This window comes from Schistocerca cancellata, chromosome 6 (assembly GCF_023864275.1).
Source record: "Schistocerca cancellata isolate TAMUIC-IGC-003103 chromosome 6, iqSchCanc2.1, whole genome shotgun sequence".
In the NCBI taxonomy this organism is placed as follows: Eukaryota; Metazoa; Arthropoda; class Insecta; order Orthoptera; family Acrididae; genus Schistocerca; species Schistocerca cancellata.
In genome coordinates this window covers 284,876,858-284,902,774 of record NC_064631.1, presented here as the reverse complement: position 1 = coordinate 284,902,774, position 25,917 = coordinate 284,876,858, and the positions used below count along the sequence as shown (strand labels likewise).

The following is a 25,917-nucleotide window of genomic DNA, read 5'->3' as shown; positions in this document are numbered from 1 at the left end:
AGGAATGAATATTACCTAGCTATAATAGCAATTTGGAGAAAAATTAAGAATAAGAAAAAGCCACGATGCAGTCGTGGGACACAAAAGTGTGTTAAAAGGATAGATTGATACTCACCACATACAGAAGACATTGAATCAGAAACAGGCACAATGTAAAGAGTACTAAATGTTTAAGATTTCGGCCACAAGGCCTTCTTCAGAGAGAAATGAGATAGTGGCTGTGTGTGTGTTCATAATATGCTATCCTAAACTCTCCATTGAATGTGTTTTAAAGTGTGATGTATTCTTTAACATATCTTCTTCCTATAGTGTTACATGTGTTACCCATGAAATTCACTTATGCATCTTGGATGAAACTAGGACAACATAAAAAAATTTACTCAATGTACGCCTATGAAACTACTATAATACTAGGTGAATTTCTGTTCTGTTTTATTTGTGATGCATTTATGTTATTAAAAGCAAAGTAAAAATTTGAGGCTTCTTGAAGTGAAAAGAACTCAAAGTAGCTTTTTGTTAAAACATATCAAATATTGTATTTCACATTTTCTCATTATGCCTAAGCCATTTTTCTTGCCCTGTTCTTGAAACATAAGCATCTATGATGCCATGTAATATTATTGTGGCTTAAACAGGGCATATTCTAATAACTGTCTAAGGAATTCATTTCTTAAAACTTGATCTGATTAATTTCTATGTTGATAATTTTGTCTATATTTTGTATTTTTTCATAGGCCATAAAGAAAGGGATGGTGACGAATTGTTCAATGGTGTAGTGACTAAATGGAATAAATATTCTTTCATTATTTTTTGTGCATTATCGATAAACTGAACCTCCTTGAGATGGATTTGCTGATCATTTCTTGCATTTCCTTGTATATGCTTTTTACTTGAGAATTTTGTTACTTTGATCAGTCAATTGCTATTGAAAAATATGTCTCCAGCTTCATAAAAAGAAGCATATGGTGAACTGAAATTTCATGCTAGTGCCTAATTATCTGAGTTAATCAGCAGTTATTGCTTTCTTTTTTCTAAAGTTCTGGATCATGTTCACTGTCACTAAGGGTTTAACTCTCCTGCAGTGGTATTTCATTGTAAAAAGTGCTTTGATACCCATATCCTATTATTGCCATGACTTACTGAGGAAACTTCTATTTAAAATATCTCAGCTTTTAGAGGGGGGAGAGGGGGGGGGGGGGGGGAGAGAGAGAGAGAGAGAGAGAGAGAGAGAGAGAGAGAGAGAGAGAGAGAGAGACCCCATTCAGTCCACATTCTACTACACTTCTGTATATAACCAGCAAGTGTTGTACAGGAAAGATTTATTTTGCACTCACAGCAATATGTACTACCCAAATTTCCTCTAAACAATATTGAGAATAGTACTGCAGACTGCAAATCTCACTTGGAACAATCTATAGTGCTATTTGCACTCTTTCACAATGACTCTTTGCTAAACTCTGTACATAAATATTACAATAAGCACTACAAGTCACAGTGTTGTCCCATCTTGCTAAGTTTTATTTCTGCAATTTGTTTCAAGGTTCAATCTTCATCAAAAGGTAACCATGACAATGCAAAAACACTGACCCAATGTATATTATGTATTTGTGTAGCGAGCAAAGTCAGTGGTGTATTAAAATGAGTTAAGACAGTGAAATGGGTAGGAAATGTTGCGCCACAAACTGATGGAAAGTGAATGAAAGCAGTTCTCAAGTGGAGCTCAAAAGATACAGGAACATCAGAAGAGTTGCTGACTTCAACTGGCAGAAGACAGCTGGAGAACAAAATTTACTACATATAATATTTAGATAACTGTGATATCAACAGCTCATCCCTATACAAGACAAAGTAAAGTGTTGTTGAAGTTAAAAGACCAAGTTGTAAAAAGTTATGCTGTCTCTCACTCAAGTGGGGCCCAAAACTTTAAATTTACATTGTTTTTTGCAAAGTCCAGCATCACCATAGGAGGAAAAAGGAAAAATTTGGAGCAGAAACTAAGAAAAATTCGTTAATACAGAGTTCACAATGTAAAACAATGAGAAGTATCAAATAATGCAAACTCATTCATTAAGAATAATACAGTGTCACATATACTCACTACAAAAAATTATGAATAAATGGCTACTGTAGACTGACTTACTCTCCAAGAGTTCCACCTTGCTTGTACTTAAGATATTTCCATAACGGATGTGCATTATCTCCATTGACATCAATTTTTTCAAACATGTCAAAATTTACTTTTCTTTGTTTAACAAAACACACTATCTCCTCCGAATTTCCAGGTTCCTACAACAGAAGATTATAATCAGAATTTTACAGCAGATCCATACCGTGTAGTCTTAATTGTAATTAATTGCAACACAGTACATATCTGTATCATTAATTTTGATATGAAGATTAAGTGGTATACATAATAGATGGAGGCATATCACTTAACATTAACGAGCCTGTGTGGAAAATATCTTGTTTTTAAGTGTATTTGCATGAGTAGGACTAAAAAGTATGTGTTCATTAATGTCAACATCAAGCATGTACACTTATAAAATAAGTTGACTTGTTCCTCAATACAAAAAAAATATTACTCAAATGACTGTAACTAATGAACTGTATAATAACAGAAAATTATGTTTCCAGAACCAGAGACTGCTTGTTAAGGGGACATTGTACATGAAATTCATTGAAATTTGACATTTTCTGTTTTCTACTCCATAATGTACTTTGGTCTTTCCTGAACATTTTGGTATAAAATACCTTAAAAATCAGACAATTGTGAGACCTTTAAATAATATTTTGAATGTTGACATGTGACTGTCAAATTTCGTGGCGACGCATATACTGTCACAGTTGAGCAGTCTACGTCTCAGAAGTTGGCATTATGAACAAACAAATCAGTCCTTTGTTTCTGATACTAGTTTTCATTTAAAGTAGTGTGATTATAGGCTATTTTTGTAGTAAGCTAACTTCTATTGCTTTTTATACGCAAATAAAGTGACTAAGCATAAAAGTAACTTCAAGAAACGCAAATTTGCAGATAACAGGTATGTGAGACCTGCACTTTCTTCTGAAGTACTTCAAAACGTTTGCTAGCAGTGAAGGAAAGCACAACAATGTTTCTGAAGTGACGACAACCCTTAGTGCATCGAAAAGGAAAGTAACTTCAGAAACAGGTGACAGTGGTAAAAGTAGTGATATTATGGACAACGTCATTACTGATCTGCAAATCCTTGCAAAAGTTCTTTCTGAAACTTGTCTATTGCTGTCTTCGTGGTGGTGAAGTTAAACTTTATGAGGATATTGGAGCTAGAATAGGTGTTGTGTCTAAATTAATTATTGAAGCACAAAAGTGCAAGAGGCGCAAAAGTCAGAAGTGTGACAATTTAGAGAAGATTAAAAGAGCTGTGTGGAGCACTTTATTTCATCAAATATTAACAGATGAAAAGCCATGTCATGCTTTGTGTCCAACTCCACCAAACACTTGGTGTAAATATAGACAAGCTGAATTTTCTGGCACCCTGCATGTATTCACACAAACATTTTCTTCCTTTGGCAGTAATGGAGGCAATCAAACCTATTTACAGAGATTTGGCAAATCCTGAACTACTAAAGAAGTGTTTACATGGGGAGACCCAGAATGTGAATGAGTCCTTCAATAATGTTATGTGGTGCATGTGTGTAAAAATATATTTGTTGGCCTTATGACTCAAACATTAGCAGTGTCTGATGCTGTAATTACTTTTAATGGTGGGAACTATGAAAGACTTAAGGTTCTGGAGAAGTTAGGGATAAGATCTGGACAGAACACAGATAAAAGACTGTGGGAACTGGACAAGCATCATGTAGATGAAGCAGAGTTAGCTGCTCAGCAAATGACAAAAGAAGTAGGAAAGAAAAGGACGAGGCAAACACTGGGCTGTTGTGATACTGAAAAGACGCAGACTATGGGCCATGGCAATTCCAGTGCATAAAAGACGCAGAAATGTAAATCTGTATAAGAATTTGTAATAAAAAAGTTTTAATCCTCAATATCTCCTCTTAACTATGTTTTTGCAATAAATAACATGTTCTCTAAAAAAGTGCTGATGGGAGAGACATGAAATTTTTACAGCATGCCAAGTGTGAGATCCAACACATATGGAACTAGAATAATTAAAATATCATGAGTTGTTTTGTTTTTATGTTCATTTATTTACAAAATTCTGTCAAAAAACTTAGAGTAATTCAGTGTATCTAGAAAGGTGCATTCAATAATTATGAAAAATTGTAAGTTGGTGTCTTAAAAAGTTGACAAGATAATGGGTTACAAGATTCAATAATTTAACATTGGTGGCATAGGACATACAATGTCCCTTAAAAGGACAGAACATAGATAGGTATATGAGATAGTGAAGGGTAACTAATATTTAATGACTTACAAACAGCAAAGAAATTGAAAAATAGAGTTCTCAGACAAGTACAACACAAAACAAAACAAAAGCAGTCTTTGCATACATAGATACAAATATATCACTACTGAGGTGTCTTTGTTCAAAACCTTTGGCCATGAATGGAAAGTGTGGAGGTTGTCAAAGTGTTGTGGCATTTATTGTGAATCTTCTATGAAATTGTTGCATTGGACAAATGACTTGGGGGGGGGGGGGGGGGGGGGGGGAAGTAGTAGTTGGAAACTAAGAGAAAAAGGATAGAAAAACAAGTTCCATCTGCTGTGAAAATTAAGTGGAGAGGAGCCACAGATAAGATCAGGAAACATGCAGCAGATTTTAACTGTGACGTGGACTCCTGGGAAGGAGGTGGTACTGTTCCAAGATCCAGGTTGGTGTTGGTCCAAGCTAGTAGGAAATGCTAAGATGCAGGGTTTTGAGTCAGGTAGTTTTGGAAAACAAGTGCAACAGATTAAGGTGGTTGGGCCATGTACAGTGAATATCAGAGGATAGGTTTGTCAAGAAGGTCTACAGAGAAAATCCATGAGGCAGAAGATGAAAAAGGAGATCACGGAAGTGATGGCTGGATGATGTGGAGAATTACTTGAGAAAGAAGGGAGGGGAGTAAGAAGATGGAGGAAACGAGCAGCAGGTTGTCAGAGTGGCCAAGGACCTAGAAGGGCTGTAGGACCAAGGAGTAAGTACACTGTAAGATGAGAATGCCATCGAATGTGCACAGTTTTAAAACTACAGAACAGAGCCATAAGAAAAATAACTGCATACATTAATCAGGGCCACTGTAAAAATCTGACTGAAATGTTGGCAATTCTAACATATCTCTCTGTTATCATCAAACAACAGCTGGATTAAATAAACACATAATTGTAAACAGCATTTTCTACCACAGAATGTCTGACAATATATTGCACAGGAAGATAAGTATATGAGACCAACATTCAGTGACCTTACAACGTACACTTTCATGGCCAGTATTTGCACACTTGTTGGTTTTTGTTACATGGGCATTTGGCTGTGGGTTAAGGCTTGTTTATGTGCCTAATGTTGTTCTCATAATGCTGGATACATCATCAGAGGCTATAAGGGCCCAGATAGTAGCTTCAAACTTGAACAAGTAAAGAAAAACTTTCTGACAAATTAAAGCTGTGTGCCAGTCTGAGAATTAAACTTGGAATCTTTGCCTTGTGCAGCCAAGTGCTCTCCCAACTGAACTACCCAAGCACAACTTTTGAATCGTCCTCACAGGTTTACTTCTACCAGTACATCGCCTCCTACCTACTTGGGTAGGAGTCTTGCCTGGGAAGCTCAGTTGGTACAACACTTGCCCGCAGATAGCAAATATCCCAAGTTCGAGTCTCAGTCCAGCACACAGTTTTAATCTGCCAGGAAGTTTCATATCAACACACAACTACCTTATGTGGGGACACAAATTGGGTGAGTGTACTGGGCAAGTGATGGAGTACTCTCTCTTCTCTCTCTCTCTCTCTCTCTCTCTCTCTCACACACACACACACACACACACACAAAAACAACAGTTTGGCAGTGGCCATTCATTTTCGTTGACAGCTGGTTGGTTGTCATACCAATGTAAAACACTGATCAGTGGTTGCAGCAGAGCTGGTACATAGCATGCCTTCTTTCACTGGTGGCCTGGCCTCTGATGGGTTAGGATAAGCTTCTGACGGAACTGGATGGTGATGGATGGGTGGATTGGGCACTTCTTGCATCTGGGTCTTCCAGGGGGACATGATCCCTGTGACATGGATCATCAGCTAATTGTGCGCTGTTATCTAACGCCCTAGTCTATGAAATTTCATGTGCAGCCCCCACCTGCCCCCTCTATCTGCACTCCTAGGTAGCAAACAGGCAGTTCCCCACTCTCCCAAGGGTCACTATACACTTTCCTTCAAACTCCCTCCCTGCCTCTTGCCTCTCTGTACCCCACCCCATCCGCTGTGGGCCAGTCAAAGAGCTGGCAGCTGATTGAGCACAATGTAGGGGGACAGGTGTGTGTGTGTGTGGGGGGGGGGGGGGGGGGGGCAAGTTTTTCCTACAGCTAGAAAAGGGAAGTGCACTCCAAAAGCTAGCCGAGCTCTGTACCTTTTGTTCATGTGCCTATCGGCAACAAAGTGCTTGTGTCTTTCAATGAGTCAACTCCTTTATTTCTAAATAAATCATAATTCTCAACCAGAACTTTCCACACATTATTATACCACCTTGTGGCTCCCACCCATCCAAACCTCACGTTGTACATCCTTCATTACTGTCTCCTTTATTTAACCCCCTTCTATTGCTCATCCATTTCTTTTTATTACGTTTTTTTCCCTCTTGCCTTTACGACACACACCACAGCAGCCACGATACATGTGGCTGCAAGTGACTTTTGTCCCTGTAGTATTGGCCGCATTCATTATGACAACCCCCCACACAACTCCATGTGCCAATGTGCCATGCAATGTCCAATAACAACGTAACACACTTCAAGCAATGCAAAATCCTTCCCTCCCTCACATATAGCTCCCAGTCTGCCTGTCTTTGTTTCCTTTTTATCTACTACATGTGACAATAAACCATGCATGGTCGAATTTATTTCGTGCCCTTGACGATGTATCATGTGAGATCAGATATACCCCAGTCACAAAATTACCCCCTGCCCCAAGACATTTCCTTTCTTTCCTTACCCCTGTCAATGTTATTCAACTCCCCCTACAATGAGCGGTGACAGCTTTACTCGCCACTTCCAATGTGAACTACTTTCCCCAACGCTACCCCTTCGCCACCCCTCCCCTGCTCTAGTTTATCTGCACTAGTTCAGGAAAGTTTCCTTATCCCTAGCCAAAACCCTGTCCCATATTCTCTCCCCCCCACCCCAATGGCCTAACCACAAAAATCCCTATTACTGGATCCCATCCCTCCTTCCACAGCAACCTTCATCTTTTCAGATTCCACCAGTCCCTTTCCCTCACAAATCCAGTTATACAAAAAAACATCTTGATGGCTTAGGCATCTCTCATGCCTAAACCACCTCCACTCACTCCACAAAATACCGTTACTATGCAATCCCTACTACCTACACCTCTATCACCCAAATTGAACTCCTGATACTCCAACACCTAGAAGAACATTCCAAACACTATCTCCACAAGTTATCCAGCCTGCTGACATCCTACTCCCACCTTGGGGCACTACTATCCAGTCCCCACCCTACCCACAGTGTTCCTCCTCATCAATCCCTCAAAGCACATAGATCCTGCCTAGCTGACCTTTTTGATGTACCCCATCCTCCAAAATCCCCTACGAACACTCCATGAAATCCAGAGCCAAAAACAATCGCAAAACTCTACCGTTAACCTCTCCACCAAAATCTTCAGCGCCATAGAAGTTTCAGTCCTATCCAAAGACTTCACATTCAGCCCTACTCCCAGGTTTAACCATGTTGGACTCGTGAAAGACCTACTCTCCTCCTCCCATTCCCTACAGTGAAAACACTTCTTTGTCACAAACATCTCCAATCAAAGCCTATCCATTCCTAACATCGAACTCTGTCTGTCCCAATTCATATCACCATCCAACCATGACCCTCCCACACTCCTATCTAACCATCCCCCAGTCACCTTGCAGAAATTCCTAACTTCCAACCTGACCTCACCATCCTTCCCAGATCCCTCCCCAAAAAAACCACCTTTCAACAGTAGAAAGGACTACCCTACACAACCTAAAAACAGATTCTAACCTTATCATCTTTCTGGCACACAAAGATTCCACCAATGTTGTGATTAACCGGAATGACAACCTGGCAGAGGGCCACAGCCAGTTGTCCAACACATAATCCTACAAGCTCTGCCAGAGTGACCCCATCCCAGGAGTCCAACATAACTTCCAACCTCTTCTGAAATTCTTAGGCGCTTCCCAGAACCTCTCCGCTGAATCCATCTCCCTACTCACCTCAACAACAGCCCTCACACCCAGCTTCTACATGCTGCCCAAATTCCACAAACCTAACAATCCTGGGTGCCCCATTGTGGCTTGTTATAGTGCTCCCACCGAAAGAATCTCAGTCTTTTTCATCAACATTTTCAACCAATTGTCCAAAACCTAGCCATCAACATTAAACATACCAACCTCTTCCTTTACCAGCTCTCCACCATCCCCACATCCTTACCTCTCAGATCCCTACTCCTCACTGTTGATACAACATCCCCATACACCAACATCCCTCATGCCCATGGCCTTGTCGTGACTGAGCACTACCACTCCCAATGCTCTGCAGATTCTAGACCCACCACTTCATTCCTCGTACACTTAACCAACTACATCCTAACCCATAAATACTTCACCTTTGAAGGGAAGGTATACAAACAAATTCATGGCACAGCCTCCTATGCCAACCACTTCATAGGCCACCTAGAGGACATATTCCTAGCTTTCCAAAACCCCAAACCCCTTATCTGGTTCAGATTTATTGGTGCAATCTTTATAATCTGGACCCAACACCACCTCTCCCATCCACTTCACCTGATACTTCTCCGCCCACTGTGTCACCTACCTACTTGTCAATCTCCTCCTCTCACCTGGTTCCATTCACACCTCAATCCACATTGAACCAATAGTATCTGCACTCTGACAGCTGAATCCCCTTCTACCCCAAAAAATCTCTCCCATTAAGCCTAGCCACTCATGGTAGAAGCATCTGCAGCGATGAGAACTCCACTGCTCAGTATGCTGAAGGCCTCACACCCTTGTCCAGGATGCTGACAGTCTCACAAAAGCTTTCGCAGACAGGAAATATTCTCCAGACCTAGTTCACAAGCAGATTTCCCATGTCACATCCTCACACACACCTGATCCTCACATCCATCCCAAGAACCAACCACAAGGAAGCACCCTTCATGTCACCCAATCACCCAATACCACCCCGTACTGGAACACCTGAACAGGTCCTTTGTCAGGGTTTTGATTATCTATCATACCCTGAAATGAGGAACATCCTACCCAAGATACTTCCAACCCCTCCCCAGGTGGTGGTCTGCTGCCCACCCAACCTCCACAACATCCTAGTCCATTCCTATGCCACTCCCACCCCCAATCCCCTGCCACAGGGATCATACTCTGGTCAACGACCCAGATGTAAGACCTGCCCAATTCACCCACCCCACACCACCTACTCCAGTCCTGTCACAGGCTTTTCCTACCCCATCACAGACCTGGCCACCTGTGAAAGCAGTCATGTTATATACCAGTTCTGCTGCAACCACTGCACAGCATTTTACATTGGTATAACAACCAACCAGCTGTCAACTAGAATGAATGGTCACTGCCAAATTGTCACCAAGAATAAGGTGGACCAACCAATGGCACAACATGCAGCAGAGCACAACATGTGAGATTTCAATGGCGCTTTACAACCCATGTCGTTTGGATCCTCCCCACCCAACTGCGCTCATGTGCATGTGCATGTGTGTGCGTGTGCTTGTTTTTCCTACAGCTAAAAAAGTTAAGTGCATTCCGAAATCTAGGTATTTTTTGTTTGTGTTCCTGTTGACAATGCAGAACTTCTGACTTTCAGTGAGTTGTCTTTCCTTAGTAATTATCGGAATGAAGTTGTTTGAAATCAAAACACTTAATAAAGTGAACAAATTTCCGATTTCAACAATGAGGAGACTGCTTCAGTCCATAAAGGCTTTTGTTTAATTTGCAGATAAATTTCCATTTCCAGTAATTAAACCTTCAGGCTGTTTCATTGATATATCTGCTTGCAAATTAAAATTGAGAAAAGCAGTTTTCACATCAAACTGCTTCATGTATGTGTCATACACTCCTGCCAAAGCCACAAGAATACAAATTGGTTCATGCTGAACAACAGGTAAAAAGATTTCTCCACAATCAAGACCACATTTCTGAGAATACCTTTTTGCGCATAATCTAGCTTTACACCTCATTATGCTACCATCTGTTTTACAGTTAATTCTGTAAACCCACTTACAACAAATAGCCTGGCAATCTGGAGGGAGATCCACTACACCCCAGGTATTATTTAGTACCAATAAAAGCATTTCACCTTTCATTGCTTCGTATCATTTCCTCAAGTGTCCAAATGGCATCGCCTCCCTGAAAGTTTGCAGTTCATCTATGACTACTGCATACATCACAGTTTTAGAAACAAACTGGCAGGAAAAGTTAATCACTCTTAGATTCAATCCTAATCTAACAACCTTCTCTCTTGGTCTTGCACATATTCCACTTCACCTTCAACAGGGTGTTGAAGTTTATTTCATTCTGTATCTGTCTAGAAGTTTTACATTATGTTACAGAGCCCAAGTTCTATACGATATCTGTGACTTTTCATTGAAAATCACATTTTTGAAACAACGGTGATTTAATATATGCCTTATTGACAGCTTCTGCCAAAGTGTGTCTGGAAGACAGAATCAAGAAGCATTGTGCAAACACTTTGCACTACAGATCTAATTTCACATTCAGCTTAACCATTCTGCTCTGGTGCATATAGTGAACTGGTTTCATGCATGACACCAGTCTTCTTGAAATGATTATCAAGTTTATCATTACCAAACTCTGTCCCACTATCAGTCCTAATAACTTCACACTTATCTTCTGCCTGCCCTACCCACCAACTGTTGAAACTCTGAGATGACATCACTTTTGTTTTTGAGAAACTATACAAACCAAACTGAAGTACAGCCATCTTTAAAAACAACAAAATAATTAGCTCCACCTAAACTTGATCTGAATCCCCACTATGGAGTTTACCATACTGATATGATTCAGAGAACACCTTACTTAGCATCTGAGTTTTATTTCTTGAATCAAACCACAGTCAACCATTTTCTTCAAATTTTCAAAATTTACAACATGTCCCAACCTCTTGTCATAAAAAAAGTTACGTCACATGACGCACAATTTTCTTTTTCCACATAACATTTTGTAACATACAATTTTCTTTTTCCACATAACATTTTGTAACATTGATTTTCAGTTTTTACACCACTTGCCTCTAGCTTCTCACTAAACACCTCAATCTTATTATTAAATGTGACTTCTAAACCTTTACTGACTACTGCTTCCACTGAAAAAAGTTTTTTTTTTTTTTTTTTTTTTCCAAACCATGTAGATACAATGTATCCTCCAATGTATAAGGTTCCCTTAACTTTACTGATCCAATACCTTCACCATATACAACTGAATTATCCCTTACTTGAACTGGAAATTCCAACACCCTAGTAGTTGAAGCACTAAAGCCATTCCTTGTCTGACGTTTTATTGTAGCACTATCAGCAAGCCAAGTACTGTTATTAGTAGCCACAACATTCTCAATTTTTGCAATCAGAGCTTAATCTTTAGGTTCTTGACCTTTAATCACAGAACTTTTGCTTAAATTGCTTTTCAGACACTGACCCTAATCCCTTTTGTGATTGCCATTAACAGCTGCAAATGCAATTGTCAGTTCTTCAGTATGTGACAAATGTTCTTTCTTCAGTAAACTTTTAAATTACAGAAAGTCTGCCTGCTTTCATCATGAGTTGTAAGCTGTAAAAAAACAAGCCATATTTTGCCCAAAGTCCACCTAAAACTTAGGGAATTTTGTCTTTACCTCCCATTGGTTCATCAACAACTGCAAGTGACTGTGCTAATGCTTCAACTCTACTAATACATTAAGGTAAAGTATGATAGAGTAACATCCTATAATTAAAGAACTGTTATTTCAATGCTAATTTATTTACTGCAGATAGCTGCTCATTAATTATCTTAAGCCAATTTCACATAATCATTTGCTGTACTACAGTACCACATCATGTGACAGTTTGCAGCAGGTCAAATATATACCAAATGAAATAAAAAGCATTGCTTTTGCATTAAGCTCAGTCCAAAACTTCTGTACATTTATATCTTCAATGCCCTTACTTTACTTCCGCCAACGACATGTAGCAATTTCTTTGCTCTTTACATAACTTTCATTTAATGCTCCCATAACTGAAAATTACCACCATCAAATTTTTAGATGCCAAAAAGCTTTGGTTGATGCATCTTTTATCTTTTCATCTTTGGTGTCTCACCCTCAATGTAACTGAATGTACAAGGTGATTATAATTAAAGTTAAACTTTCAAACCATTGTAGAAACACCATCACTTGTAAGAATGACGTCAAATTGCAACGGAATATTATCAGAGAAAGGGGGGGGGGGGGGGGGGGAATGTGTAGCAGAAGAAAAATAAACAGTTACAAAATGTAGCAATAGATGGCGCTGTACGCATCATAATTTAATAATGGTTGGCCACAAATGACAAATGAATCATACAACAATGTGTAATATGTACATTTGATGTTAAACTGTACTACTCAGTGTGCATGGGCGTAAAGGTGTGATACTGTCAGTTACGCAAGCCCGTCCATCACGGCAAGTTCATATCACATTGGATAAATCTGTTTTTAATTGTCCTGAGGCCAAAAACAGCATAAAAAAGCATCAATCAAAACCAAATCGGATTATTAGTTTCTGTGTGACTGGCGCAAAACATGTTCAATATGCTGTCCACCGTTTTCTGCAACAAGTTGAAATCAAGAAACAGCGTGTTCCACAACTGATTGAAGTGGTTCCAGGCTCATCTTCAGAATGTATTGCACAATGCATGCCTTCAATTCAGCTAAGTTTGCAGTCGGAACACTGAATACAACATCTGTCAGATAGCCCCACAGCCAGAAGTCACACGGATTAAGACCAGGTGATTGAGATGGCCATGCTGTAGGGAAATGGCGGCTGATAATTCTAGCATTTCCGAAATGGTGCTTCAGCAGCTGCTTAACTGGATTTTCAATGTGCAGAGGTGTGTCACCTAGCATAAAAATGATCCCATCCACACATCCATGTTGTCGGAGAGCTGGAATGACGTGGTTGCGCAAAAGACACTCATATCGCTTACCAGTGACGGTACAGGTAACAGGACTAGAAGTATCTGTCTCTTCGAAAAAATATGGCCCTATGATAAATGATGCCATAAACAGTGACCGTTTCAGGATGAAGTTGTACTGGTTGATTTGTGTGTGGATTTTCTGTTGCCCATATTTGACAATACTGTGTACTGACATACTCTGTCAGATGGAAGTGGGCTTCGTCTGTCCACAAAATCTTCGACGGCCAATCGTTGTCCACTTCCAAGTGAGCAAGAAATTCTAAAGCAAAGGGGTCTCTTGCTGGCAGGTCAACAGGAAGCATCTAATGCACATGATTAATTTTGATTGGATAGCAAAGAAGGATATTTTGTACGATTTTATGCACTGTACTCACGGGTATGTCCAATGTTCAGGCAATTCTCCGTGCACTACATATTTGAACACCACCACTAGTCTCATCTGTGACCAGTGCTTCCACTGACATCGAATCAATTAGTTTCCTCCCTCTACCAGGTTGCACACCAAAAGAACTCCTCTTTTCGAATTTCCAAATTATTTTCTCCAGACCCACAGCAGTCATCAGACCAACCCTTTTTTTAAACCCTTCAATTGCCGGAACTTCTGCAGAGCAATGTGTGCACAGTCATCATTCTTGTAATACAGCTTTACAAGCAGAGCACAATCCTGCATTGAGACAGTCATGGCGAACATTGCAGATGTGAGAGGAGGATAAGCTGCGTACCTGGTGTGTTTATATCAACTCCAATGGGTCGTGTACATGACAAGAGTTTTTATTTACATATTCTGACACATACAGTGCCATCTATTGATCAGTTTTCACATTATTTTTTTCTGCCATATGCTTTCGCCCCTTCTCCGGTGATATTTCGTAGCAATCTGACACCATTCTGACGAGTGGTGTTATTTCTACAGCGTTTTGGAAGTTTAACTTTAATTATAATCACCCTGTATTTTGGAGACTTGACTTATACGAAGAAAATGATATGTTATCACAATAAATCAACATGTTTTTCTGGCCCCATAACCTGTTTAACACACTGTAATTAAGTTACATGATGAACGAGATTTATTTCTTCAATAAAAACAAAGGCTCTTACAACACAATACACAAAACATTTCCTAGAAAACAGTGCAAACATATGCAAAAGAATAAAAGATCTTGGGCTGGTCAGAAGTAGCAAATATAATGAAACACCATATAGCAGAGATGTTGAGTCATATTGTCATTATTCCATCCTGGGTTTTCTACTGCTTAAATAAAACAAACATTAGACGTACAAAGACATTATACTTGCACACTCACAGGCAAAGGTAAACATCACAACAAGCTATACCATGCAACAGTTTGCTATTTAGCACTAAGGCCCACAACTCATGTAATAACTACCTTCCTCCTCTTTCAAAGTTGTTTTTGCGCTTTTGATTTTCTGTGGCCTCTGTACATCCCAGCACACTAATGATTGGACCTTGGTAATACTACAGTATCAGAGAAACAAATTTGGCTGCTCTTTAAAACAAGTGTTAATATTTCTTTTAGTAGCTCCTATGTTCGTTTGGCTACATATGCAAGGGATTTTGTATACTCCCACTGTAGCAAACAGCATGTGTAAGTCCTTTGCAATGTTCCAACATTCACCCACTTTTCTTGTCAGTTTAAAAACTGTATCAATTCTGTGTTTCCTTGGTTAGGTTAGTGTTGTTTAACGTCCCGTCGACAATGAGGTCATTAGAGATGGAGCGCAAGCTTGGGTTGGGGAAGGAAGTCGGCCGTGCCCTTTTCAAAGGAACCATCCCGGTATTTGCCTGAAACGATTTAGGGAAATCATGGAAAACCTAAATCAGGATGGCTGGAGACGGGATTGAACCGTCGTCCTCCCGAATGCAAGTCCAGTGTGCTAACCACTGTGTTTCCTTAACACTCTGCTGAAATGACATGTCGATTTTTATCAGTGGTGGGAGAAATTTCCCTTTCAGTGGTTCTTTCTCACTTGAAGCTCCAGATCTTTTAGGAGTAGTACCCTATTTCTCTCTCCTGAAAGTAATTCTTAAATGGTCAATCTCTTATACTCGTCTTCTCTGCTTGGAATGGTGATCAGGAATTTTTGCAAAAGTATCTGTGTCAGTGGATTATCTGTAGACTTTGTACCCCAAGTTTCATCAAGTTTTCTAAGTACATGTACATATAGAAATGAAATTTTACTTCTTTCCTCTTTATCATTGTAAAATTTAAATTAGAATTAATACCATTTAGAAAATTAGAAATACAGTCAAGTTTCATGTGGGATAACACAGGTCTTAAAAATTTTAACATACATGAATAAGTATTTGTTAATATGTATTCTGTAATTCTAAATTGTAATTCCAAAATGTAGCGCATAGTAAAATTTTAAGTCCACAATGTGTGATGAACAATACTAACTTCCTTTTATGTCATGGACTCTGAACATGGTGAGATGTCAACAGACAACTGGGGTAACAAAGAATACTATAATGCAGTATTACTGTTATGATCCTGATGTCAGCCAAATATATGTGCATGTGGCTGGAGGGAGGGGAATTACTATTGATGAAAGACAAACGAACAGTGTAACCAGCAGTTTTTTTTTAGTATTATCAGCTAACTTGTTTGCAAGCACGCAGCTAACTTGTTTGCAAGCAAGCATGACAAAAGAGCATTGTACACCATGTATAAATCATTGTTAAATTATATCTGCAAGAAAAATCAAACAATGTTAAAGTGTGTGTGTGTGTGTGTGTGTGTGTGTGTGTGTGTGTGTGTGTGTGTGTGTGTGTGTGTCGCTGGTCTCCCTCCCTCCCTCCCCCCCCCCCCCCCCCGACTAAGGCCTTGTTGGACAAAAACTCACTTTCTGAGTGTCTTTTTGTTGTGCCTATCTGCGACTCATCTCTGCTATATGCTGAATAGCAACTACCCTTTTCATATATTGTTACATATCTGCAAGTAATTTAGTTATGAATTAGTTAACTCTTAACTATGTTTTCTTTTTTGTATTTAGCTAATATGTATAATAGTTTAAATGATCTGTGGGAATATATGATAAGTAATTGTCTACAGACAAAAAAACTTTCTTTGCTGGTCAGTTTTACCTACACTTACTCATAAGAAAACTGGAGAGTGCTCATCTTTAGCTCAATATAGTAAGGAAAATATGAGTCCCAAACTCAAGATTAAAAAAAAAAAAAAACAGGTTTTTCTGGTGTTACTGATCTGAAATTCCAATATTTTAAATAGTACTCTTTCCCATTATTTTTTCCTAATCTGAGAATTATTAAAAACTTACTTGTTTTTATGAGCAATTTTCAAGCAGAATTCTTCTTCAGATGTTATACTTTTAGCAACAAAAATAAAATGTAACGCTAATGGAAACATTCAACAATGGCCTAACTATTTGACATTTACAAGCAATAAAAAAGTTAACATCATGCAAAGAAGGCTCAAAATGAGGTCGACTTCCCTATACAACACCCCCTTCACTTCCCCTGTTCCTGTACACAGCTCACATTATACTCTTAATGTAAAAAGGGGCACAACATGCTTTCAACTTTCTATCAAAAACAAAGCCTTTATGTGTTACAGTAGACTTGGTGTGAACCGATACCAGACAGATTCAGTATGTAGGGTGCAGCTTATCTGCAACACAATTTTGTAAACATCTCTAAGGCAATGCCTCTTCATAGCTTTATAGACAGCTATTGTTTTTGCCTGCAGTCATTTGTGCTTTTTTGCCTACAGTCATTTGTGCTTTGCAGTTGACAGCTTATCGAAAGTGCTGAAAGGAGTTGGGGATCTCCTCAAGGGGACTAAACTGTAGAAGCATCTTAGCAGTATTAGACCTTCATGCATGATGTGGCATTTTTACACAAATCTCGGTCTTTATGATGTCTTATCTCCTGAAATGATTCGTACAGTGATATATCTGTGTACGTACATTCAGTGACATATGTGGATACTATCTGCAAAATATGTTGTGAATAGAATTAGCAGTAAAGAAGATAAAAATTTAAATGACATGCAAGATGTGGCAGTTTTCATGCATCTAATTGTTTATGGCTTCATATTTTCTTAATTATGATAGGTAGGTGGTTCTTACTATCCTGTGACAGGCAAATGGAGTCAGCAGACACAAAAAGTTTCACCACAGTTTTATGACACAGTATCTGTAATCATGGGATGAAGAATACTTTTAGGCTTATAAAATGACAAAACCTATACAATTGTAAAATATTAAACAATCAATTTGGCTGCTGACGTCTACCTTCAGGATCAGAGTGCTCTTAATGTTTCATCCCCCCCCCCCCTTTATTTTACTGGTAGGAGCCAACATGGCTTGAAATATTCTCTATATCATAATAGTGGTTCTTGTACTGTCTGAGGTAGGGAGAAATACAACATGATTGGAACAAATTTATGGCTTTTTTTCTGAAGTCACAGAAAACAAAAGTATTATGATCAACAAATTTCGTGGTACATATCAACAATGAATAATAGCAACAAACTCCAGAGGTTCTGTGCAAACATACCTGATGACCAAACTGGTTGCAGGGAAATGCTAATATTCGAAGTCCTTTTGACTCTGCATATTTCTCATGAAGTTCAACCAGCTCTTTGTAGTGTGTTGCCGTATATCCACATTCTGATGCCACATTTACGATAATACACACATGCCCTCTAATGACAAACACAAAAACAGTTGAAAATATAAGGTAGATTTCATTAAAGCAGACAGCAAATGAAACAAAAGCGAGTTCAATACACTTACTAAAATCTGCATAAAACAGAATCTGTATATGATGCCAACCTCCCTTTTCCGAAAAAGTGTCTCAGAACTAATCAGTTGTCAGTGCTAAATATTTTTGCAGAAAATGGTAACACAGATATAGAAATTAATTCTCAGACTAATAAGTAACAATAAAATATAACTATACACGAATTAAACTTTCTTATAGTAAGACCACTCTGTTCTGTAGTGCTAGTCATTCACTGTTTAGTTACTACAAGCATGGGTAAGTATTTTAAAACATATTTAGTTAAACTATGTGCCTTGGTGATACTTTGTGGATAAGTCAGGCTACAAAACCAAATTTACAGTGTTCTCTCTGAGATTGCTGCTGAGATTTGTACTGACACTGGACTTAACTTTCAGCTCTACAGCAAGAAGCATACCATGTAGCACCACTGTCCAGATTCCATGTCACACTTGAGATCCCTGTAATGGGTCCACTAAACTAGAATGGGGAAAAACAATAGGAGATGTCTTCTCCAATAATGTCATACCTTCCAAAGTAGTAGTTTCCTTATATTTTGTCTTCTACATTTTTCCATTATAATACTCTATCCTGATCTTTATCCAATCCTTCCCATAGTTAAAATATTTTTACAATTTGAACAGACTGTTTTTATAACAAAAGTGAATGCAGGAAAAAAGTCTTATCACTCATCAAAGATTATTAGCTAAAGGAAGATGGAATTTTAAATAATTTTAACACAGCTGTCCTTCCCAATATTCAGTGCACAAAAAGTAATTCAGCAGTGTCTCCTCAGTTTCCGCCTTCTCAATTCATTGCCATACCAACAAAACATTGAACTAACTAACTTACTAGATTGGCCACACAAAGCACAGTCTGTTTTTGGTCTACTAATCAGCCTCCCCCATCTATTTCAGTCCATGCAGTCTTCTCCAGTTAGTCCCTTCATAGACATATCCTTTCTGATCCTCTCAATCTACCTCTGTCTGTTGCCTCTGATGTTTCTTCACCACCTATCTAGTGATCTAGCCTTCTCGACACATTATTTGCCCACACCACTTCAGTCTCCACTCTGTGATCATTGTTGCAATGTCCAGCTAATTGCACAACTCCTGCATTTCACAGTTTTTCCTTTTTCTCCAGTCATCTCCATCCTGCATTGGCCCAAAAATCTGTCTCAGAAAAACAGTTTCAAATGTCAGGAGTTTTATTTCTATCTTATGTCATAGTCCAGGTCACTGCTCCATATAGGGTGACAGGTTGTATTACTGTCCTGTAGACCCTAAACTTTGTGGATCTCGATAGAAGCTGGGACTTCAGCAGCTTACCGAATGCTCAAATTACCTTGGTTCCTGCCTGGATTCTTGCTATTATTTCTTGGTCTGTCTCATCCCTTTCACTGAACTCTTTAATCGTTTCAAAGATTCTATCATGTACATCTAAAAGTCTTTCACTGTTCTCTCCACTCACTATGAGGTATTTGGTCTTATCCACATTCATCTTTGGTCCTGCTCTAAATGCCTCTTCCATTAACACTCTTGCCATCTGAATCAGATCTTGCTCATTCTGCACTATTAAAACTGCTTCATCCACACAGGTGAGGGTGTTGCTCCTTTCTCCACACTTGTTACCTTTCTCTGTGCTCTTTCTAGAACCAGATTAAACAGAAGGGGGGGGGGGGGGGGGGTGAGACAGTCTCCCTGTCGCACTCCAGTCTTCACCTCTAATTTCACTCACATCTTTCTTTTCACGTTCACTGTGCATGTTGTCTCTTATATATACACACTTGTGTTAGTTTTGTTAATTTCCTAGGAACCTGCACCCTTTTCCAGTTCCTGCCATATTGCTTGTCTGTTCAGACTATCATATGCTTTTTGGAAGTCCACAAGAAGACAATGAACATCTCTGTGAATCTCCCAACTCATTGATAGCATTTGCCTTAGTATATTTAATTGGTCTACTGTTAATTTTCCCTTTCTAAACCCCACTTGGTGGAATCCAAATACCTCCATGACTTATGGTATTCACCACTTGAGCAGCAACATGCTCAGAATCTTATAAGTTGGGCACAGTAAGGAAATTTCTCTATAGCTGTTGCAATCCCTTTGGATCTCCTTTCTTTAGTATTGCACAGTTGACAGACTACTTCCATTCTTCTGGGAATTCTTTCTCTCCTCCAAATTAAACAGATTAGAGGGTCACTTTCCCTTGTAGAATATTTCTTCCCTCTTTCAGCATCTCTGCAGGTATTCCATCAATTCCTGGTGCCTTTCCTCTCTTCAGCACTTTTATGGCTTCTCCTACCTCTTCCATGGTTAGCAGTTGGTATTGTTACTCTATCTTCTCTGTACAATTCTTCTCCTTCTCCTTCTTCAAATGTGGTTGTTGCAATGTTGTTGATAGTGTCACACACATTTAGGAGATTATCAATATAGTTTTAGTTTTTTCATCACAAAATTGTTAATGCTTTAATGACCACTTGTTGACAAACTGCCTATAGGTTGCTGTCTCGCGTTCTTCGGCCGACATTCGTCTAACGATTTTTCTAACACTTCACCAGCACGAGTGGCTGGCACTTTTTTTTTTTTTTTTTTTTTTGTGGGTTTAGGGCGCACAACTTCAATGGTCATTAGCGCCCTGACTACTCTAAGAATGCACCACGAGGCACAAGTTGACTACAACAACTAAAAGGGAAAACACGATAAAAGACAGACTGACAGGCATAGGATTAAAAAACAGCATCATCAAATGTCCTTAGCGAGGTTTGTCAAATTGATAAAACGAAGAACACGAGCAGCTGCTCGTGGGTCATCCGCTAAAATGGCATCAAAAGTATTTGGCAGGTTAAGATCTAGGCGCAGTGTGTTAAGATCTGGACAGGACATTAAAATGTGTCTAACCTTCAGCAAGTGCCCACATGGGCAGAACGGCGCCGGCGCAGCCGGCAGCAGATGGCGATGGCTGAACCGGCAGTGTCCAATTCTTAACCGGGCTAAAACAACCTCTTCCCGCCGAGAAGGGTGTGAGGAGCACGTCCAAGCCACAGGAAGAGGTTTTAAGGCCCGAAGCTTGTTGTTGGTAAGTGCAGCCCAATCGGCATGCCACAGCGATAAAATGCGCCGACAAATGACCCTGCTAAAATCGGACGAAGGGACACAACAAGAAGCTGTCCGAGGCTGGAGGACCGCAGCCTTGGCCGCGGCATCTGCAGCTTCGTTCCCAGGGATACCGACATGGCCAGGAACCCACATAAAGCTAACCGGAGAACCGACGTCCACCAGCTGCTGAAGAGAGCGTTGGATCCGGTATACGAAAGGGTGAACCGGGTACGGATCACTGAGGCTCTGGATGGCGCTCAGGGAATCTGAGCAGATGACATAAGCAGAATGTCGGTGGCGGCAGATGTAAAGAACAGCCTGGTAGAGGGCAAAGAGCTCAGCTGTGAAGACCGAACAATGGCCATGGAGCCAGTATTTGAAACTTTGTGCCCCGACAATAAAGGAACACCCGACCCCGTCATTGGTCTTAGAGCCATCTGTATAAATGAAAGTCATGTTGATGAACTTCGAACGAAGTTCCAAAAAACGGGAGTGGTAGACCGAACCGGGGGTGACCTCTTTTGGGAGCGAGCTGAGGTCAAGGTGAACGCGGACCTGAGCCTGGAGCCAAGGTGGCATGTGGCTCTCGCCCACTCGAAAGGTTGCAGGGAGTGAAAAATTAAGGTGTTGAAGGAGGCGACGAAAGCGAACTCCAGGGGGTAGCAGGGCAGAGACATACAACCCGTATTGACGGTCAAGAGAGTCGTCAAAAAAGGAATGATAAGACGGATGGTCGGGCATTGACAGTAGCCGACAGGCATACCGACAAAGCAGTATATCACGCCGGTAGGTGAGTGGCAATTCGCCAGCGTCAGCATGAAGACTCTCTACGGGACTAGTATAAAATGCTCCGATCGCAAGTCGTAAACCCCGATGTTGTATTGAGTTGAGGCGGCGTAAGATGGATGGCCGTGCAGAGGAGTATACGAAGCTCCCATAATCCAGCTTGGAGCGGACGATCGACCGATATAGACGAAGTAGGACGGTTCGATCCGCTCCCCACGACATACCACTGAGAACACAGAGGACATTCAAAGAACGGGTACAACGGGCGGCCAAATATGACATGTGGAGACCAGCTAAGTTTCCTGTCAAATGTAAGGCCTAAAAATTTGGTTGTCTCCACGATTGGGAGAGCAACGGGACCGAGTCGTAAGGACGGTGGGAGAAACTCTTTGTAGCGCCAGAAGTTAATACAGACCGTCTACTCGGCAGAAAAACGGAAGCCATTGGCGACACTCCAGGAGTAAAGACGGTCAAGAGAACGCTGAAGACAGCGCTCCAGGACACGTGTACACTGCGCGCTGCAATAGATAGTAAAATCGTCCACGAAAAGGGAGCCTGAGACATCAGCTGGGAGGCAATCCATTATTGGATTGATTGCGATGGCGAAGAGAGCGACGCTCAAAACTGAGCCCTGTGGCAACCCATTCTCCTGGCGAAAGGTGTCGGACAGGACAGAACCCACACGTACCCTGAACTGTCGATCCATTAAAAAGGAACGAATAAAAAGAGGGAGGCGACCGCGAAGGCCCCATGTATGCATGGTGCGGAGAATGCCCGCCCGCCAACAGGTGCCGTAAGCCTTCTCCAAATCAAAGAACACAGCCGCGGTCGGGCGCTTCCGCAAGAAGTTATTCATAATGAAGGTCGACAAGGTAACCAGATGGTCAACAGCAGAGCGGCGCCTACGAAATCCACATTGTACATTGGTAAGTAGGCATCGAGACTCGAGCAGCCAAACCAATCGAGAGTTAACCATTCGCTCCATCACTTTACAGACACAGCTGGTAAGCGAGATAGGTCGATAACTGGAAGGCAAGTGCTTGTCCTTCCCCGGCTTAGGAATCGGGACAACAATAGACTCACGCCAGCATGCGGGAACATGTCCCTCAATCCAGATGCGATTGTATGTACGAAGAAGAAAACCTTTACCCACAGGAGAAAGGTTCTTCAGCATCTGAATATGAATAGAATCTGGCCCTGGAGCGGAGGACCGTGATCGGCCAAGTGCGTTTTCGAGTTCCCGCATGGTGAATGGGGCATTATAACTTTCACAATTCGAGGAGCGGAAGTTAGGTGGCCTAGCCTCCTCTGCCTGTTTGCGGGGGAGGAAGGCAGGGTGGTAATGAGCGGAGCTCGAAACCTGTGCGAAAAAGCGGCCGAAGGCATTGGAGACAGCCTCAGGGGCCACAAGGACGTCATTCGCGACCTTCAAGCCAGAAACCGGTGAGTGGACCTTAGTGCCAGATAGCCGGCGCAGGCTACCCCAGACAACAGAAGAAGGAGTAAAACTGTTGAAGGTGCTTGTGAAAGCAGCCCAGCTGGCTTTCTTGCTGTCTTTGATAATACGACAACACTGAGCACGTAATCGTTTATAATTGATACAATTCGCCACTGTAGGGTGGCGTTTAAATGTGCGTAAAGCACGTCGACGAGCACGTAAAGCGTCTCTACATGCTGCGGTCCACCAGGAGACCGGTACACGACGTGGAGAAGAAGTAGGGTGAGGGATGGAATATTCAGCAGCAGCGAGAATGACTTCCGTGAGGTGTGCGACCTGACGATCGCAGCTTGTGAAGGTTTGATCCTGAAAGGTCGCGCTGGAAGAGAAGAGCCCCCAGTCTGCCTTGGAGATGGTCCAATTAGAGGAGCACGGAGAGGGGGTATGCTGCAGGAGATGGATAACACACGGGAAGTGGTCGCTCGAATATGTATCAGAAAGTGCATACCACTCAAACCGGCGTGCAAGTTGGGGAGTACATATAGAGAGGTCTAAATGGGAATAGGTGTGAGATGTGTCCGAAAGAAAAGTAGGGTCGCCAGTATTGAGGCAGACAAGATTGAGCTGGTTGAAAAGGTCTGCTAACAAGGAGCCCCTCAGGCAGGATGCTGGAGAGCCCCAAAGGGGATGGTAGGCATTGAAGTCTCCAGTTAACAAAAATGGTGCAGGTAGCTGAGCAATAAGTTGCATCATGTCTGCCCTGGTAACGGCAGATGACGATGGAGTGTAAACGGTACAAAAGGAAAACGTAAAAGTGGGGAGAGTAATGCGGATGGCAACTGCCTGCAGGCCGATGTGCAACGTGATGGGATCGTAGTAAATATCATCCCGGACCAGCAACATAACCCCTCCATGAGCTGGGATACCTACCACAGAGGGTAGGTCAAAACGCACAGAGGTGTAGTGTGCCAAGGCAATTTGATCGCATGGGCGTAGCTTCCTTTCCTGGAGGGCTACAACGAGCGGACGGTGCAAGCGAAGCAGCAACTTCAAGTCCTCTCGGTTGGAGCGAATGCTGCGAATATTCCAGTGAATAAGTGCCATCGTAAGAAAACGAAGATGATAGAAGGGGTCACCTCGAAGGCCGCTTAGGGCCTGGCTTCGAGCGAGCACTGCCGCCGCTATCAGTAGGCGGACAGTCATCGTCCATTGGGTCTATAGGTTCATCGGCCATCTCGGGAGGATGGCCGGGAGAGGGAGCTTCCTCCGCCGGTGAACGGCCAGATGTACGGCTACCAGTGGTGCGGCCAGGCGAAACGGATGACGGCCTGGGGCGGCAACCGCTGGGTGGCGCAGGAGAAGAAATGCGCCATGGCGGAGAAGGAGAACTGTGCTTCCTATGAGCCTTTTTGGAAGGACGTTTGTTGGAAGTACCGGTCGAAGGCTGGGAGGTCGAGGTACGTAGGAAGTCTGCACGGGATGGTTCCTTCTTGAAGGCCCGTGCATCTGACTTCGGGGTCTTCGTCTTAGCAGAAGCTGATGAAGGGGCTGGTGTCTGTGGGGTGATGGGAGGAAGAGGAGACGTCGACCGCGCGATCTTAGCACTGGCCGAACGGACGACCGTGGTGCTGAAGGTCAGATCGCATGTCTGGGTTGCTACCTCCCTAGTAGTCCGAGGAGAGGCGAGGACAGTACTGTATTTCCCCGCTGGGAGCAGCGTGGGCTTCCTACTAGCCAAGAGCTTGCGAGCAGCCGAGGCGGACACTTTCTCTTTGACCCGAATTTCTTGGATACAGCGTTCTTCCTTATAGACAGGACAGTCGCGGGAGGATGCGGCATGGTCACCCTGACAGTTCACACAACGAGGAGACGGAGGTGGACAGTCACCCTCATGGGCATCCCTGCCACAAGTGACACATTTAGCCGCATTGGAACAAGACTGTCGAGTGTGATTGAAACGCTGACACTGGTAGCAGCGCGTAGGTGTCGGGACATAGGGGCGAACAGAAATAACCTCGTAGCCCGCCTTGATGCGCGATGGCAGCTTAACACTATCGAAGGTCAAGAAAAGTGTCCGGGTCGGTACAAGGTCATTGTTGACCTTTTTCATGACCCTATGGACAGCCGTCACGCCCTGCTCAGCGAGGAAAGATTGAAGCTCCTCGTCAGTCAATCCGTCGAGGGAGCTAGTATACACTACACCACGAGACGAATTCAAAGTTCGGTGGGTCTCCACCCGGACAGGGAACGTGTACAGGAGTGTGGCCCGAAGCAGTTTTTGTGCCTGAAAGGCACTCTCAGTTTCTAGTAATAAGGTACCGTTACGCAACCTGGTACAAGATTTGACAGATCCGGCTATGGCATCTACGCCCTTCTGAATAACGAAAGGGTTGACAGAGGAAAAATCCTTTCCGTCCTCAGATCGAGAAACGACGAGGAACTGTGGGGCAGGCGGTAGTACTTTTG

General features: G+C 41.8%; 1 protein-coding gene across 3 annotated transcripts in view; it reads right to left on the bottom strand.

The window, feature by feature from the left end:
* The window catches only part of LOC126190855 (phospholipid hydroperoxide glutathione peroxidase-like), a 61,025-nt gene that overhangs the window by 8,162 nt on the left and 26,946 nt on the right, over positions 1 to 25,917 (bottom strand). For all 3 annotated transcript variants that reach the window (XM_049931445.1, XM_049931447.1, XM_049931446.1), the window contains 2 exons: positions 17,905 to 18,052; positions 2,141 to 2,286 (listed from right to left, as the gene is read on the bottom strand). In XM_049931445.1, coding sequence (XP_049787402.1) covers positions 2,141 to 2,286; positions 17,905 to 18,052 — 294 coding nt within the window. The remainder of the gene's footprint in view (positions 1 to 2,140; positions 2,287 to 17,904; positions 18,053 to 25,917) is intronic.